At 45.2% G+C, this 17732-nt stretch overlaps 1 protein-coding gene across 1 annotated transcript in view; it reads left to right on the plus strand.

Annotated features, from left to right (window-relative positions):
- The window catches only part of ZSWIM4 (zinc finger SWIM-type containing 4), a 51875-nt gene that overhangs the window by 11566 nt on the left and 22577 nt on the right, over positions 1-17732 (plus strand). The window contains exons 3-5 of the mRNA XM_086963626.1: positions 10721-11077; positions 14408-14556; positions 14927-15077. Coding sequence (XP_086819752.1) covers positions 10721-11077; positions 14408-14556; positions 14927-15077 — 657 coding nt within the window. The remainder of the gene's footprint in view (positions 1-10720; positions 11078-14407; positions 14557-14926; positions 15078-17732) is intronic.

Consider the following 17732-nt stretch of genomic DNA (forward strand, 5'->3'; position numbering starts at 1 on the left):
TGCACACCTTCACTCACAGGCCGCATATTTTCCATTGGAATGGGTATTAAATCTGCATAGACATGCGGTTTTACTAGTAAACTGCATATACAATATAATCGGCGGATATTTGTCATGTGCGTCTGTCACCAAGTAAACTGCCTTGATTTATTTTAATCCTAATAAAATATTTGTTTTATCACACTTCAGAATTGCAAAAAAAGTGTGCTTCGTTTGCTCTGTCCTAATTGCTGAGCTATTTTGAATCCTATGTATAGTCTATTTACATGATTTAAACGTTGTTGTGTGTTTGAAGGGAAACGCAGAAGGATATCCGTTTTTTAAGCTCTTGTACCCTAGCAAGATTGTCCTCTAAGTCACTTTTACAAATATCCTCTTTCTTTAAATCAGAGAATTATGTGTGAATACCAGTTTCTGAATTAGCAGAAGTTCGTCAGTAGTCATAGCATGACATCTGACCTTTGTTTTTAAACGCACAGCAAATGTGACCAGAAAAACAGAAATCGCTCCTTTACCTTCTGGACTCCAACATGATTATTTTTGGGCTGCTGCAGCACCCTTACTTCCAGAGCCCTGCTGTGCAGTGGTCCTGCCGAAGGTTGGTGGTTCTCCCTGGTCTAATACCTGTCCCTAATCTTCTGCCTGGCCTATGGCAGGTCGGGTGTGGAGGAATGCCAAGCCCTGATTCAGAATCCCCCCCCCCCCCCCCCCAAAAACAGAATAGGAGTGTGCTGGGCTAATGTACCCCCCTCCACCTATCGTTTCAACTGGCCTAGTATCTCTCCCAGTTTGTTCGCCCACCTGCAGCAGTACAGGCACGCGCAGCTCACCCACGAGCTCATAGACAGCAGATTGATTTCGCTGCCCCATGTACTGTGGTTTTGCTGGCTTCATTTTCCGTATCCATTAGCTGTCGTCAAATATCGTGAGCGTTCAGTATCGCAGGTGGATGGGCCCACGGCTCGGTAAGAGGCAGCTTGCACACCGCCCATAAATTAACACCATTCATTCATTTATCCATCCATCCTGTCCTTTCTGATTTGTGCGATCGTGCAGGTGAAGGCAGCTTGAACTCCCTCCGGACTCTGAAGTACACTGCCTCTTGTCAATTCAATTCAATTCAAAAGATTACTTTATTTGATATTTCATAACCATAAAGCATACGTATCCAAAAACAGTTTAAAATAGCAAACACATTAAAAATTCCTTTAGTTAAAAGTGTCTTTTCTCGTTTTTTCATTTACAAATTAACCCAGTCATTATCGGAGGTCTAGTTCTGTTTTTTGAAGCTGGATCTCTACAGAATTCATAAACTTTACCCCGCGGCATATCAAAATGTTTGAACCTGCTCCCATCCAGCTGGTCACGGCTTGCCTGCAGGTACGGATCTGTAGCATATGCCTCTTGTCATGTTGTGGCTTTATTCAAAGCTTACCACAAGGTGGACAATACTTTGAGAATGCGATTTCTCTTTGGGATATCTACGTGGCTGCGTTGCCTGGCTCCGCTTTGAGTTAGCAGTTGAGGCCCGCAGCGACTCTTAGTTGCGACATTAGTATAGAGCCTCTGCCCCTGTTTCAGGTGCCGAGCGCATGGGTCTTATCAGCAATCCATTTTTTTCTGTTGGCAAATCACTGGCGATGCCATAGAACTGGTCGGGTTGCATTCTTTGCTTTCCTCTGTCTATGGCTGCCTGTATCTAGGTAGAGGTCTGTACCCCATACATGACCTGGTTTGTGGCTGTTCTGCTGTGGCCAGCAGCGGTCTTCTGTTTGTCTGCACTCTGGCTAGCAGTGGCTTCGAGCGATTTCTGGTTTCCTGCGGTGTGGGTACCGGGGGCCAGTGCCTGGCCCTTGCCGCCCACACTAGTATGTGCTGTGCTCAGCCGGTATCCCTCGACTGTACTGTCATCCATACTAGACTCTGCATGGTAAGGGTAGCAAGACTCCCTTTGTGTTGACTCTGGTGGTTGCTGTGGTCGAGCAGTTGAGAATTGTTCAGAGGAGGTGTGTTTTTTCCAGATACAGAATAATACTTAAGATACTGTTGTTATTCTTTGTATCTTGCTGCTGTTTTGGTAGGTTCTTGGTTGTATGTATTGAGATCTGTTGAAACTTTGACCTCTTTGCCTGCCACAGGAAAGCAGTGGTCTCAGCCTCTGACCTGGCACTGATGCAGTGTTCTGGTCCTATCTATTGTGGTGTGTTTGTTGGTCTTGCTCAGCGGTTGTCTGCTCTGATGGAAGTTAGTCTTTGCTTGTAAGTGGCGATGTGAGCCTCACGACTGGGAGGGAACGGGGATGGGGGGCTCTGTACTGGGGAAAGCAACGGGAGGTGAGGACCGGCAGACGGTGCTGGGACACTGGGTTTTGGGAGCAGTAATTTAACACTGAAAGGGACACCAGGTACTGGAAAGACAGTGGTGGCCGTCAGTGGTGTCAGCGTTTCTGTACTTGTGGTGGCACTGATGCGAAGCCAGGGAAATTCTCCTTAGTGTGGAAACGACTTTGGGGGCATCTCTATTGGGTGCGCGTTTCCACCCGGGGGTGAGTGTGTGTGTGTGGGGGGGGGGGGGGGGGGTCAGTCCCCTCTTGGTACCTTGTAGGAAGGGAGACACTGGAAGTCTGCTTTGAGAGGTGGTTATTGTTGCTTCTGTACTAGGAGGGCCGCTGGTGGTGAGGAGGCAGTAAAAGCCTCTATTGGTAGAGGGCAGGAGGGGGGTAGCATGGGTACTGAAATGAACATTATGGATTTCCCTAGTGGTAACCGAGCAGTCTAGGGCCCCTCGTATTAAGTGGCAGCGAGGGGTGAATACTTTGAGAACTGTGGAAACCTGAGGACCCTTGGTACTGGGCGGACACTAGGCGTTTGGATAGAGGGCATCCGAGTACTGGCGGGGCGGGCAGTAGCAGCCAGCAGAGGGGACAGTGAGGCGCTTTGTGCTAGGAGGCCGATGGAGGCTTGAGGTAACCTTGATCCACTGACGTTATCGGGAGCCTCGACACTGCCAAGGCCTTGGACGCCTCCATAGGGAGTCTGCATTGGGAGCTCCTCGGGACTCTTTGAATGAGCTCCCCTGGAGAGTGAGGCTGTGAGGGGCCAGTGAAATCCTTTGTCTTGGATACGCGCGGGCACCTTGTTACAGTGGCCACTTTGGGAGCTGTGCCAGTGGGCACTGGGACGAAACACTAGGATTCTCTGTATTGGGAGAGGGGGCAATGCTGGCAGCTGCTTGGGAGCTAGTGGGAATACTCAGTAACAGGATCAGTATGGGAGCCTCTGGGGGTCGGCAGTGGGCGGCTGTGCACCGGCAGGGGGCGCTGGGGGCTTCCGTACGAAGCACCAATGCTCGACTCGAGGGGCGCAGGCCTTGAATGCATACGTATGCCTCTAGCAGGGAAGGAGTTAATGAGACCCTCGGGGAGGGGGGACGCGGAGAAGAGGAGGTGTATTGTGCAGGAAACAGAAGTCTTAATTAACCACAATCCTGTCCTGGGGCTGGAGATTGATTTCTTCATTAGGATTCATTAGAAGGGGCGGGGGAAGACGGCCTCGAGGGGGAAGGAGGAGGGAGGGGGGGATTCCCTCGAGGGGGCGTGGATGATTGAGCAGGTAAAGCCCTCCCCAGGAGCAGCCGGTCTGTGCTGAACAGATGGGGTGCCCGGGAAGCCTCTGCCCTGGGGTGTATAGAGTGTCTTCGCCCCCTCCCTCTTCGGCCCTCACTCCTCCCATTGTTCATCCGCCGATCTCTCGCCTCGCTGTCTGTCACTTGTTTCTATGTCCTTCGCTGTTTAGTTTGCGCTAGAATTTCCTCCTTTGTCGCTACTTTTATCTCCTACCTCAGCTTTGCTACTTTAAAAGAATGTGTGCAGTTTTTCGAAAATTAATATATATATATATATAATTAGCAGTCGAATGCAACTGGGGGCCTTAATAAGTGTGACACATTTTTTTATAATTTATTTAATTATTGGGAAATTGTGTCCGGTGTCGCATTTCTTACGTTTCTGAACCGCTGGGTAAAAATCGGTCGCACGTCGAACTCTGCAGCGCTCCCTTAGCCCACTGAGTCAATGACGGCTACTTTCCTTCTAGTGGAGAGGCGCTTGTGGGCTCGGCCAGTGTAGAGGCGCCCTTCTGAGTCTTGGATACGTGAAGACTACACTCCTGCTCTGTAACTTGTTTCTTACTCGCCAATACCCTTGGTGTTAGTGGTGCCCGTCAAAGCTTTTGATGGTTATCGGGGAGTGGGTGTAGTCCTATAAACACCGGTGTTGTGCCCTCCTATATTTCTTTTTACATCTAGTGCTAGCTAGGTAGGACATTTTGAATTTACTACAATTATGTATGCCTGTAAAGGCTTTCAGTCGGCCCTTTTCATCCATTGGTCTGTTGTCTTTTGCGCTTCTTTGTCTGCCCACTACAGCATACAACATGGAACAGTAGGTCGGCTCACTTCAGCCAACAGCTAATTTAATTGCAAGTGACGGCATTCGGCTCTTTTGCAAGGAGCAAAATGACCTACCCACCTAACACTCCGCGCCATGGAATGCCGATAGTGGGCTTTTTGAGACCATCCCAAAAAAGAATATAATTTTAGCCATTTTTTATTGGTGAGGACCGCTCCCCCAACGATAAGTTTTTTTCAAAAAAAGATCAAAGCAAGCACCAACAAAACCACTAGGGTTGCAGGCTAGCACCCGATCTATTGGCTTTGCCAGTGTTTGTTGGGTATTGATATGGAGCTTGCTTTAGTAGAGGTATCTGTGATTAGGTGATTTCACTCTGGTTTTGTGGATGATGGTAACAAACTTCATTGGCAAGCAGCATTGTCTGATGTACTGGTGGGGGTGGGGGGTCAGGGCGGGGGTCACAAGGTCCGTGTCTTTGCTTAACTTCAGTCAGATGTTGAGGAGTCTGTTTAATTTACTGGTTCTTGGTAATGTTGAGGTGGATGCCTCATGAGCCATGGATGGTCTGTGTGTGTGTGTGTGTTGCGTGCTGCTGTCGAGTTAGAGACCATAGATGACTTTTCAGGCTTTTAGCGAACACTCCACGAGGGTGAGTGTAGTCCCACCCTGCACTTGCCTTCATAGAGCAAACGCAAGGAGATGATGGACGGAGCACTGAAACTTTTCAGACACTCGCCCCCAGTCACAGATCTGGATTGCATCCATCATCATTCTTTAGCTCACTACACCACCCCAGTTCAGACCCAGCCATATGCAAATAGGTTTTGACCCTGTGCCTCATGGGAATAGTTCAGCTCGAACTTTCAAGCCAGGTCTTCATAGAGGCCTGCTCTACCTGCCCTCCAAAATGCTTGCTTGCTGGCCACAGAAAGAGCTATCATGTGCCATATGTGAACAGGCCATAGTTTTTCTAGCCATCCACTTGGCGACGGTTGACACTGTAGGCAAAGGCTGCTTTCCTGCTGTGGCAAGAACGAAGAAAGGTTGTGGTGAATTTGGAGTAGATTGGTGCCGTAAATTAATTGGAGAAGTTAGTCAGTGATGTTATTTGCCATCTGTTGATCAATCCTTGTAGGTTGTCGTGTTTTCGAAGGGACTGGTTTGCTACTTCATTTGTGATAAAGTGCCTTGTGTGCTTCTGTAGATCCGAGTCGGACAAGGTTGTCTGGAGTGGAGAAAGGCCGTCTTAGCCTTTGTCGCCAAGATAGCCAGCATGTTTTTTGTTTGCTAGTGAAATTGAGTGGTTGCTTTGTGAATAATTGTGCAAGACTGAGATGGTGTTTCTTTGTGTAGCATACTTTGTCTAGAGACCTTTTTTTTCAGTTGTGCAAGGATTGAAGCCTCTTCATACAACAAAGTATAGTGCAAACTTGGTTTAAAGTGCTTCATGATATCGTCCAGTAATAAGTACCTTTCATACATATCCTGAGTGGGCAGTGAGGCAGCAGGTAAACTCTGGTTGTTTCAGCAGGTGTTTTTGGACATGCTGTGACCAGTGGTTCCTTGTGCAGACACTCCCTTCCTTTTGCTTTATTTTAAGGACACGTCCCAGCAGGTGTTTCCTAAATAAAGATCTCGTCTTTGACAGCTATGGTTCCTAAATACCTCCGGGTGTCTGAGTATCCGAGTGACTCAGAGTATCACTGTGCAATGCTGTCCTGTCGCCCGTGCGACGTCATCAGATGCTTGGCATGTTGGCTCTTGCATATAGAGGTTTTATTGGACCATAGCAGGCATGGCTTGTGAAGGAATCTGACTGTTGCAGATTAATGGCAAATAATGGGCATTGTGTACAGTAAATGTCGTGGCTGGCAGAAGTAGCCAGTCCTGTTCGGCAGCATGGGCTTTTTCTTCAGTTTCACCTTTTGGAACCATAGACTGCTTCCTAGGCAGGTGCCTCACAGTTAACTCCTTGTATAAAAACACAGGAGTGGTAACCAGTCAACCTCGTCGGGATTGGGGTAGAGAACTGTATATATATATAAAACAATATCCCAACTGGTATAATTTGTAGACAATTAATAAGGATATGCATGCAACATTATCAAGCAAGAAACAAGGAGACTGTATATTTATCATGTGTGCTCAAGGCATCATTTACTCCATATTTATCTCAAGGGATCGGGCAAGTACAATTACAGTTAATATCAGCACTGCAATTTACAATTCAAACATAACAACCCAAAGTTGTACAAGGTGCACGAGTGAAGAGGTGAGTAACACTACGGCGACACATGTGACAGTGTGGGCGGCGCAAGGTGTTTGTGCATAAATATATACAGTGAATAAAAACAGTGGTTTCGAAATAATTTGAAATAGTCAATTTCCGTTTGTCAGACTTTGCGAAAACCACTGTGTGAGGGGCGCCTAGGGTCTTGCTGATAAGTCGACGGCATTTCGATCCGTAGAAATTAGGATCATCTTCAGGACTGGGTGGGTTGGTGGCAGTGCATACATTGCGTTTGGTAGGCCATGTGAGGGAGGCCGGTTCGTGGGAGTATTCCTCTTTTTCTGGGGAAGATGCAGGGTTCCTCCAATGTTGAAGGCAATGGAGTAACGCATAAGTAACTCTGATGGTACTTTATGGGTTATGGATCCAGCGAAGCGTGGTTAAGGTGCGTGGCAAAAACGGGACAAGTCCCGGTGCGGCGTAGTCCGCGATATTGTATGATCTCAATCAGGCGTGGCCGGCAGGGTAAGGAGAATCAATCTTTCCTCAGGTGCTGGACGGCGCGAGTGAATCGCTTTCCCGGCGTTGCTTGTTGCGCAGTTTACTCCAGCTGCTTTTGTCTCTCTACCTCACTGGCTAACAATAAATTGGAAGACTTTTTCAAACCAACCTCTGCTTCTTCTGCGACTGCCTCCGGATCTTATCGTTCAACTATTTTGTGATATATATATATATATATATATATATATATATATATATATATATATATATATATATATATATATATATATATATATATATATATATATATATATATATATATAAAATTCAAACACTTGTTTGGCGTTTGCTCCAGCCTCCCTCAGCAGCGGGCTTCCCGGCGGGATCGCCACTCCCCAAACATCCACACACTCCTGGTAGTTCAAGCTCATAAATCAGCAAAACACCAGAGCCGGGGCTATATATTTATTGGCACACGGACAAACCCTACGCGTTTCGAAGCTTGCGCCTCTTGCTCACGGGGTTTGTTCGTGTGCCAATAAATATATAGCACTTTGAACGAACATTTGGGCCCCGGCTCTGGTGTGTTGCTGATTTATGAGCTCGAACTACCAGGAGTGTGTGGACATTGCATGGTGCCAAACATTGGGAGAATGAGGACACCCACAGCGGTTTGGCACCATGCAATGTTCGTGGGCAGGCACTTCAACTACCAGCATGCCTTGCCACAGCCCACATGGGCGGGACATGTTAATATGCAATAAAAACAGGTGCGTGTAATGAAGCTTTGTCCTCCTTTGGTGCAGCCATTGATAAAGGGCGGAACCTATGCCCGAAACGCGTCTGGCAAGTCAGAGGGTCTGGTGTGGGCCACGCTGTCACACTACCACCGGCAGCAAGTGTGTGTTAACCTTCTCGAGTGTGGCTTCCTAACTTGGGCAATCTTTTCTGGATATATATATATATATATATATATATATATATAATCTATCTATCTATCTATCTTTGGAAAGTTTCGGGTGATCTTAAGCGGAAGCTGAGAAAAAGAGAAGGGGAGTGTCAAAAAGTGAATTCCCCATGTTAATTCCTATAGAGATTTTAGACATGACTACAGCCCAAACTGCAGAACGGAATTACACTAAATTTTGCAGAAAGCTATATCTTGGTCCAAAAAGAGTGCTTTTTGTTATTTGATGAGAGCAAATTTGTATATCTAGTTGCGCGGACCTCCACAAATCCAACAGATGTCGTGCTGAGATCTGATTTGCTGCCAACACTTCAACCATGATGTGTTGGCAGCCATTTTGAGACTCCTACTCAACAGGAGCTAATGTCCTAGGAATTCTCTTTTTTGACCGTGCTCCCACTATAGGACTGTCGCGCTTAAAAAAAAATTGTATCTGCCTTTGGGGGCTAGTCTACGTTTTATCTCCAATGTCTCTTAATTTGAGTCTTAAGAGCCAATGACATTCATACACCCATTTCAATAAGTCTTTTTTTTCTTTGCTGTAAAGTGGTTCTTGGAACCTATGCTGGTTTCTTTCAAAATGATGTATCTCTTCTTGTTAATTAGCCCTTTAGGCTATCCTTTTTCTTTCTCTTGGACACTGTCCAGAAGGGTCACAAAGAACTGCTGGGTGTTTACGCACACCACTGAGCCGGCATATCAGTTGCACCGGTACGCCATGGGAGTGACAGGCTATCCTGCAGCACTCTATCGGAAGATAAGTTGGAAACAGCCCCCAACAAATACACAGGCCGCTGTGCGAGTGTGGCGAGAGGCGACAAAATTGTTGGAATGGGATAAAAAAAACAGACGGCTCAGACCCCTCTATGGGCCTGTCATGGGATGGGAAAGGTGGGACGCCTACAGGGCTTCTGTCGCAGGAGCCTAACAGGTATTGATCACCTGGGGGACGTCTGGCGAGATGGGGAAATGATCTCGTTGATGATCTAAAGACTGAATACAGATGGCAGACACTGAGCTCTTCTGGTACTTATAGCTGCGACACTTCCTACGCCGCCACTTGCCAGAAGGGAAACGGATACCAGAGTACTCTCCCCTTGAAGACCAACTTCTTCTGGACCAGATGTTGGAAAAAGCCATCTCCTATACCTACCGATTACTCCTTAACAAGCTGCTGGGCCCCCCGAGAGAAGCAGACATGGGGCTCCTGGAGGATGATGATTGGGTGGATGCACTTCAATGCCCTAGAGAGATTGGCATTCGTTCGCACTTTCATTTGGTTCAGATCCATATTTTTCACAGGTCATATGCCTCTAGAACATTCCAATATAGGTGCGGTGTCTGTGACTGATCGATGCGCCAGAGGGTGCAGGGAGGTTGGATCCTTCTTTCATATCATATGGGCCTGCCCCAACATAAAGTGTGATTAGGAAGGGGTGATCAGGATTATGGCCGCAGCCACAGGTCTCAAGGTCCCACTAGAAGCAAGATGGCACATTCTGGGGATTACAGGGGAGGAGAGTTGGCCCACATACCTTTGGAATCTGGCTAATGCTGGCCTCTAGGATTGCGAAGAGAAGCCTTGCTCGAGCTTGGAGAGCAGCGGTCCCACCGAGGGTAAGGCACTAAGAACGCGACCTGGACTGGTGTCCGCAGTCAGACAAGGTTATTTATCAAAACATGGGAAAATATCTGTGCCCATTGGGACTAGTATAGACATATTAAAATAACATCCGGATACAGGCTCTATGAAGGACATAAACCTCATGTGTGAGCGGGGGCAACAGGGGACGGAATGTTCCAAATGTAGAGACTTCTCACTATGTAATCATCCTCGCAATTCACAGACTGTTTTACACCTCTGTAGCTGTAAAAAACTGTAATGGTGTGCCGATCGACTATTTAATAAAAAGAGTTTAAAAAAGGAAGGGTCACAAAGAGAGAAGATTAGGTCCAGTGGCTAAGTTGCTAATTTTGTAATTTTGAGGCTTGGATCTAATTCCGGTTTTAGTACTAGAAATTATTTAGGGTTGTGTGTTTAAAAAAAAAAAAAGATAAACGAACTGTAGTTAGGAAAGGCGTGTTTGAGTACTATCCCATTTACACCGACCCACCCAATCCTTTTTGCATCCTGTTTCTGTAATCTGTTTCAGCCTCACCCTACGCATCATACTGTTCGGTGTACAGCACCTAGTTTTTGGGATGCTCACGCTGCTCTACAATGAAACGTGCTCTGTAAAGCTCTTGGTTGCTGCATCTTGGAATTAGATGTGCTTGACACTGCATACCAAAACTTGCGGTAACTAATGTCATCTCTAATAGTTGATAATAGAAGTGAAACCAATATATTCAAGTAGTGGTGTCAAGGCTCTCCAAACTCAGTGCTTGTTTTAAAAAAAAGAAAACAAGAAGAAACTGGTTGTTGAGTAATGCTTGTGCTTCTGACTGGCAGGTAAACTAGCCTGTGATCTCCGCTGTTGGCTTTACAAAGTTTCTGTAATAGACATGTTTATAAGTAATCTGTATGTAGGTCTGCCTGCCAGAATGGGAATGTGTGTGTTCTCTTTATGTGGCACTCATTGGTCTTTGCTTTTTGTCCTTGGTGTTTCAGGATTCCATTTGAGTGGTAGTGTCACTGAACCTCCAAGCCAGAATGATCCAGAGAAGGTCTATCATGTATCTATCAGCTTTGACCGCTGCAAGATCACATCAGTGAGCTGTGGCTGTGACAACCGTGACATCTTCTACTGTGCCCATGTCGTTGCACTCTCACTCTACCGCATTCGCAATGCTCGGCAGGTGGAGCTACGCCTACCTATCTCGGAAACTTTGTCCCAGATGAACCGCGACCAGCTACAGAAGTTTGTACAGTACCTGATTAGCGCACATCATACTGAGGTCCTGCCCACTGCCCAGAGATTGGCCGACGAGATCCTTCTGCTGGGCTCAGAGATCAACCGGGTACACGGTAAGGAAGACTTACAATGGGGAGGTATAATTTAATTTGGCTATCTGGATTATTTCTGGTGTGATGCCTCTCAAAGATCTCCAGGTTAACCCACAACTGAGAAGAGCAGCTCTCTACCGTTCTCTTCATTCGGCTTGGTATCCACGTTATCTCGGCAGAAAGGGTGAAAACTATCTTGTGGTTTGTAATAAATAGCTTGAATTTGACATTTCCCAGAGTTCCCACAAATAGTCATGGTTGTTGTCCAGCTGGCCCTGGATTTGTGTACTCCTCCAGTTGGACAACATGAGCCACCGTGTCAGGAACCAGTAGTCACAGATTGATCTCCACAGTTCCATTTGGAGTAATTGGTCCCAAAACTAATCTGGTAATGTTGTCCTCTTCATCAAATTAATTTCTAGGGCTATTTGAGTTGAGTGGTCAGTACTTATCTTTAAGGAACGCACAACCCACCAGTCCACCCTTAACAACATGTCTCCCAGAGTTTGTGCCTTAAGCACCATAACTCAGTCTTTATTTTTTGATTACGACAATTTGTTTTTCATTTTCGATGCAGTCTGTGTACTGTTCATCTAAATACACGGGAGAGGTTATGGCAGCCAGAAGGAAAGGGATGTTCTTTTTGTCATCTCATTCGAACCGATCCAAGCCATTCCACTGGCAACAGAGGTTTCGTTTACACAGCCATGCTGCCTATGCCAGGGGTGGAATTAATAAACTCCTTTTGCTTCTTAAAATTCCTATCTACCCTTGTAAATTTCAAGTGGCCTTCTACCATGACATGATCTGTTATAACTTTGTTCTCTTAACATGGCGTGCTGCAGAGGGCAACTGTACTTTTGCCATGCCTTTATTTATTTTATTTATTTATTTTGAAAGTTTTATATAGCGCGAACAAGATCTTTGCAGATATCAGAGCGCTTTACAAGGTCAAAAGCATAGTTACATAGGTAGGTCAAAAACAGGAGGTAGATCATAGGTGAGGTAGTGTCAGTAAAAGGTGCATAGTCAATCTGTTGCGCCAATTATATAAAAGTACAAAAAGTAAGCATATACTTATTTAAGCGTGCTGCAAGTGATTTTGGAGCTAACATAAAGGTGGGCATAATTGAGGTAGATGCGCGCAGGATGTATAGTCTCACAGGTGCATCAGTAGTACAAAGTATGGATGGTTGAGATGGTGTAGGTATAGTGTGCAAAGTCAGACAGGTGCGTCAACAATACATCAAAATACAGAGAGGGAACAAAAACAATCAGATAAGTCATAATACCAATAGTGCAAGTAGTACAAAGAGGGAACATATACCATCAAATAAGTCATAATACAAGTAGTACAAGCACTTCATGCTTGTACTACACTTCAATTCAGACCAGCCCAGGGAGGATGCTACAATAATCTAATATTCCTGGAATAAAACACAAGTGCCTTTTGGAACAATTCAGTGAGTTAACTAATTACAGCACCATTCTTCTATCAGAACTCTGATAAAAGCCTCCAATTATGCAATGGCTAGAAATATTGGGTTATGTATCTAGACGAGGCTCTGCTTTTGGTACCTTTCCACTAATCTACATACATGGGCAGGTAGGTCAGAAGTGCTGCTTTTTGGTTCGAATGCCCGGTGAGCCCGAACACCCACAAAAGTAAATGTTTATGGCATTCAGCAACTCGTCTCTTTTCACACTGAAAAAGTTTAGAATTCTACCCCACACAAAGCCAGGAGGAAAAACTTCAACAGGGGGGTAAAAGTGCTGTAAACTGAGCTGCAACAATATGCAGATTCTCACTTCCACAAATACACACATTTGCTCATGCAAAAATTGAAATCACAAAAGTTAACTCCAACTTCAGCAAATCCCTAGTCATATCTGAACCTATGCAAGAACATACATACGGCCGCACTTATGACAGACTTTGGCCATTGAAGTATTTTCATGGTACCCTAAATGGTTTAACACGCATTCCATATTTTCTTACACACGTGTTAAACATATTCACTAAATATATCAGAAATGGCTTACGTTGCACATGTTTAGCAAAACATACTTTTGTCTGCACACATTAGGAGCCTTTCATTTAGTCTTAAGTTGTTTTGTTAGAAGTAAACGTGTACCCTTTTACACTGAAACTGCCAGTCATACCAGCCTAACTCGGTTCAATGCATTTGTTTAGAATGTGTCCTTTTCCTAAAAGCTTTGCTAAAGATGCATATATACAAATCTTAATTAGAGAAGGGGGGGGGGGGGTGTCCTACTTGTTCAATTAACAAAAACTTGTACTTTAGACCTGGCGATACTCCAGGGACAGAGGCGATACAGAGCCAAGAGTCCGAGCATTTAATGATATGAAGGTGCAATACGCTAGGACCGTCAAATCTAAGCCAGTCCGGCATGCCCCACTTGCTTGTGACACTACCTCAAAATCCTGTCAGTGGGTCAAAACATGAAAACTCATTGAGTCATGTTTAACTGACCTGTACCTGTGTAGATCGATTCAACTCGGATAAGAGGGCCACACGCCCTGGTAGATTTCCCCCATACAAAATAAAATACGCCTCTTATCTTAAGCAGACTTTAGTGTCATACTGGAGGATGAAAAGGCGTGTAAGGCAGCCCAGCATATCTGTCAAACTCTACAAGAGTCCACATCAACTGGCAGCCGGACTCCATTATCAAAAGGCCTACCCAACAAGAAGTACCTGCGACTGCATGACTGAAATCTGTATAATGGCTTAAACCGGAGATCTGATCCAATGTTTGCAACTATAAGAGGCTACAATTGCATAACAACTAAAGGCACTTGCTACCTTATCAGACACGTTCTCCCCATCCGTAGTTCAGGCAGCTTCTATGAAGTCTTCCTTTACTGCTACGAATAATAAAGTGTCGACCTTTCAACCCCTGAAAGGCTCTGCCCACTCCTGGAGACCACTGCAACATTTATCCTAGGAAGCCCCAAATACATGCCCACGACACAGGAGAACCTCCACTTTAAGACCGTCAAATCGATTAACATAATGTTTAGCGAGGTTACAAAATTAATTCTTACCTTGAGGCGCTTTTGGGGTAATGGCGTAAAGCCTCCCCTTGGTGTAAAGGATGGTTGTCTTGAGTTGCCTGTGTCCCGCCATCCCTAACCCTAGTGTCCAAGTCCATTGATAATTTTTTTTTTTTTCCATAGACCCGTCTCAAGCACTCACTCCTGAATGTGGATAGCCTCTGTTTTCTTGTTTCTGGCTCTCTCGCTAGCATCCCTCCCTTTGAGCGTCGTAGACTTTGTTTTTGTGTGCTGGTGTCTATAGCAGTCTTTTTTCTTTGCTTTTCTTCCAGGAGCGCCTGATCCTACGGCTGGAGCGGGTATCCAGGATGATAACTGCTGGCACCTGGACGAAGAGCAAATCCAGGAACAAGTCAAACAACTTCTGTCAAATGGTGGCTACTACGGAGCTAGCAAACAGCTGCAGTCCATGTTCAACAAGGTACGGATGCTTGGACAACTTCCGCTCTAGAGCCAGCGGCTCCTGCACTAACCCACGTCCCCAAGGCAGCACCACATTCTGCAGCCCTTAAGGATTCAGCCTTCTCTGGACAGGTCAAGAGACCAATTTTCCTGACCCCAAATATGAGAAGACTGCATCTGCTGGTGTCTGTTTCAAATGCCGGCTCATTTGCTTTTGTGTTTCTGCCCGCATTCCCTACCACATTGGCTGGCAGTCTGTTTCTATATGGAGTCTTTCTCATTCCCTTCCTTACCCCTCCCACTGAAGACCCATTAGAGTCCAGCTACTTGCCTTCTTTCCTTATTGTGGCTACATGTACCTATCTAACACCTTCTCCCTTCTGCGACAGGTCCGTGAGATGTTGCGTATGAGGGACTCTAATGGTGCCCGCATGCTCATCCTGATGACTGAGCAGTTTCTGGAGGACCCCCGCCTGACTCTCTGGAGGCAGCAAGGAGCTGGCATGACAGACAAGTGCCGGCAGCTCTGGGATGAGCTTGGTGAGTGTGCAGCTCATGCTGCCTGAATGAGGAGATTGCCTTCTGTGATGCTCAGTTGAAGAGCGGGTAGGACAGACCATCACAAGAGATTAGGGAGCAAGGTGAGGAGGTCAGCTTAAATTATTGGTGTCTGATGTAGGATCACTACTGGAGGGCAACATCCTGTACAGTCTCTGATAGGTTTGTCAGGAAAGAGGAAGGCATCCTATATATTGTCCTTTAATATAGCTGCCATCTGTAGGGCGAGTTGCCAAAAATCCTTGTCCTACTTCCTTTGTTTGTGTGTGGTGTTGGAGTAACCAGTGGATAGACCTGTTGAACACTACGTGTTGGGAGGTGTGGGGGGGGGGGGGGGGGGGGTATTAAATTGGCAACCAGGCTTTGAGCTAATAGATTAGTCAGGAGAAGGAACAAATTCCCCAATCCATAATACATTCTAGCCTCAGTCTGGCTCTCCTGCTTAAAATGTCTTTCACTTCTATTTTGCGTGCTAAAAAAGCCTCCACACTGTTGGTAATGGTAACTTTTATTTGAGTAAAAAAGAAAAAGCTACATTCGTCAGTTTTGCTACGTCTTGCAAAAGTTACCAAGTTCTCATTTTCTTTTATAAGATGGTGGTATATTTTTAAAGCTATTGTTGCCTGTGTGCTGCTTTAGCAGCCATTTTTGATTGGTGTTCTATTATGTTATTGAATGATACATTCATGCCCCTTAACGTGCTAAGCAGTTCGTTTGTATATAACACAGTTTTGTATCCCTACACAACAGGTTCCATAACGTAGGCAGTTTTTAGTCCTTGATCCATCTTGTCCCAAATTTTACATTTCAGCAATTTCTTGACTTTCAGAAGAGGGGAATCCCCATGTTGTCCGACCATTAAACAATTGTAATTATATAGCACTACCTCTGACGAGGCATTAAAGCGATTTTCTGCGATTAGCATGCTACTCCGGGTCACAAAAAGGATTAGTATAGGGAAATATAAGTTGTTAATTTGATCGGTGAACAGGCAAGTCTGTTAGTTGGCTTTAATAGAATAAATGCAAATATTTCAAAAATCAATTTTATAAACAGATTGGTATGAGTGATGTTCTTTAATATACATCCTCACATGCAAATTAATTTGTCTGAACAATCAACAATTGGTAGACATATATATAGTCTCCGTGTCAATAGGAGAAAGGGGACAGGTGAGGGAGGGGACCGTGATTAGGATAGTGTGGAAGTAGAAGACAAATTATAAGAGCAATAGCAAGTGGTCTTATATACATTCAAAATTCAGTACCACATTGACATATATACATCGTCATAAATAAATAAATTGTGCATTGGATAATCCTATCCCACATGTATAGTAACACAGCCACTAAATGTTCTGTTGTTAGGAGGGTAGGACTAGGAAGGTGTGTCGACGTTTCGACCCCCAAAAGGTGTAGGCTAGTTCCTGCCCTACTGCGGGGTCTTCTTCAGGACAAGTGGGGGAAGTGGGATGGTGAAGAAGGGCACCTAAAATCCACAGCAAAGTCGTGTGGTACCGTCTGTTGCGGAAGGTGGGCCAAAAGGCTCAAATGAAGAGGGAGAGCGTACGAACCTAAAGTTCATAAGCTCGACCCGGGCTTCTTGGGCGTTGTTTCGATGGAAGGTGTGTGTCAGGCAAAACTTCAGGAGTATTGGTCGGGCCGCATTTAGTCGGTGCGTATGTGCAATCAATGCATTCTCAGGGGTCCATGAGCATCTGTCTCCGAACCGCAGACAATGCTCATCCATCGAAACAACGCCCAAGAAGCCCGGGTCGAGCTTATGAACTTTAGGTTCGTACGCTCTCCCTCTTCATTTGAGCCTTTTGGCCCACCTTCCGCAAAAGACGGTACCACACGACTTTGCTGTGGATTTTAGGTGCCCTTCTTCACCATCCCACTTCCCCCACTTGTCCTGAAGAAGACCCCGCAGTAGGGCAGGAACTAGCCTACACCTTTTGGGGTCGAAACGTTGACACACCTTCCTCGTCCTACCCTCCTAACAACAGAACATTTAGTGGCTGTGTTACTATACATGTGGGATAGGATTATCCAATGCACAATTTATTTATTTATGACGATGTATATATGTCAATGTGGTACTGAATTTTGAATGTATATAAGACCACTTGCTATTGCTCCTATAATTTGTCTTCTACTTCCACACTATCCTAATCACGGTCCACTCCCTCACCTGTCCCCTTTCTCCTATTGACACTGAGACTATATATATGTCTACCAATTGTTGATTGTTCAGACAAATTAATTTGCATGTGAGGATGTATATTAAAGAACATCACTCGTACCAATCTGTTTATAAAATTGATTTTTGAAATATTTGCACTGTTCACAAGTGTTATGTGCATCTAGTATGTTGTTTCAACTGGGACCACTTTATATACAACATTGATTACCCAGGTCCCAGTGCTATTGGGTTAACCCTTATTTTGTAACATTAATAGAATAAAGGCGGGAAGATTCGAGTGTTATTAGGTATATAATAGTAATAAAACGAGGTTTGGGGTTAATCAGAGTGGCGGTAGAAGATGTATTGAGAGAGGTATAGGATGAGAACTAGAGTAGTGCATTTGAAAGGGCAAACCTAGTTTACAATGATGTGTACACATAGCATGCCATT

The sequence above is a fragment of the Lissotriton vulgaris genome, chromosome 1_1 (genome assembly GCF_964263255.1).
Source record: "Lissotriton vulgaris chromosome 1_1, aLisVul1.2, whole genome shotgun sequence".
Lineage (NCBI taxonomy): Eukaryota > Metazoa > Chordata > Amphibia > Caudata > Salamandridae > Lissotriton > Lissotriton vulgaris.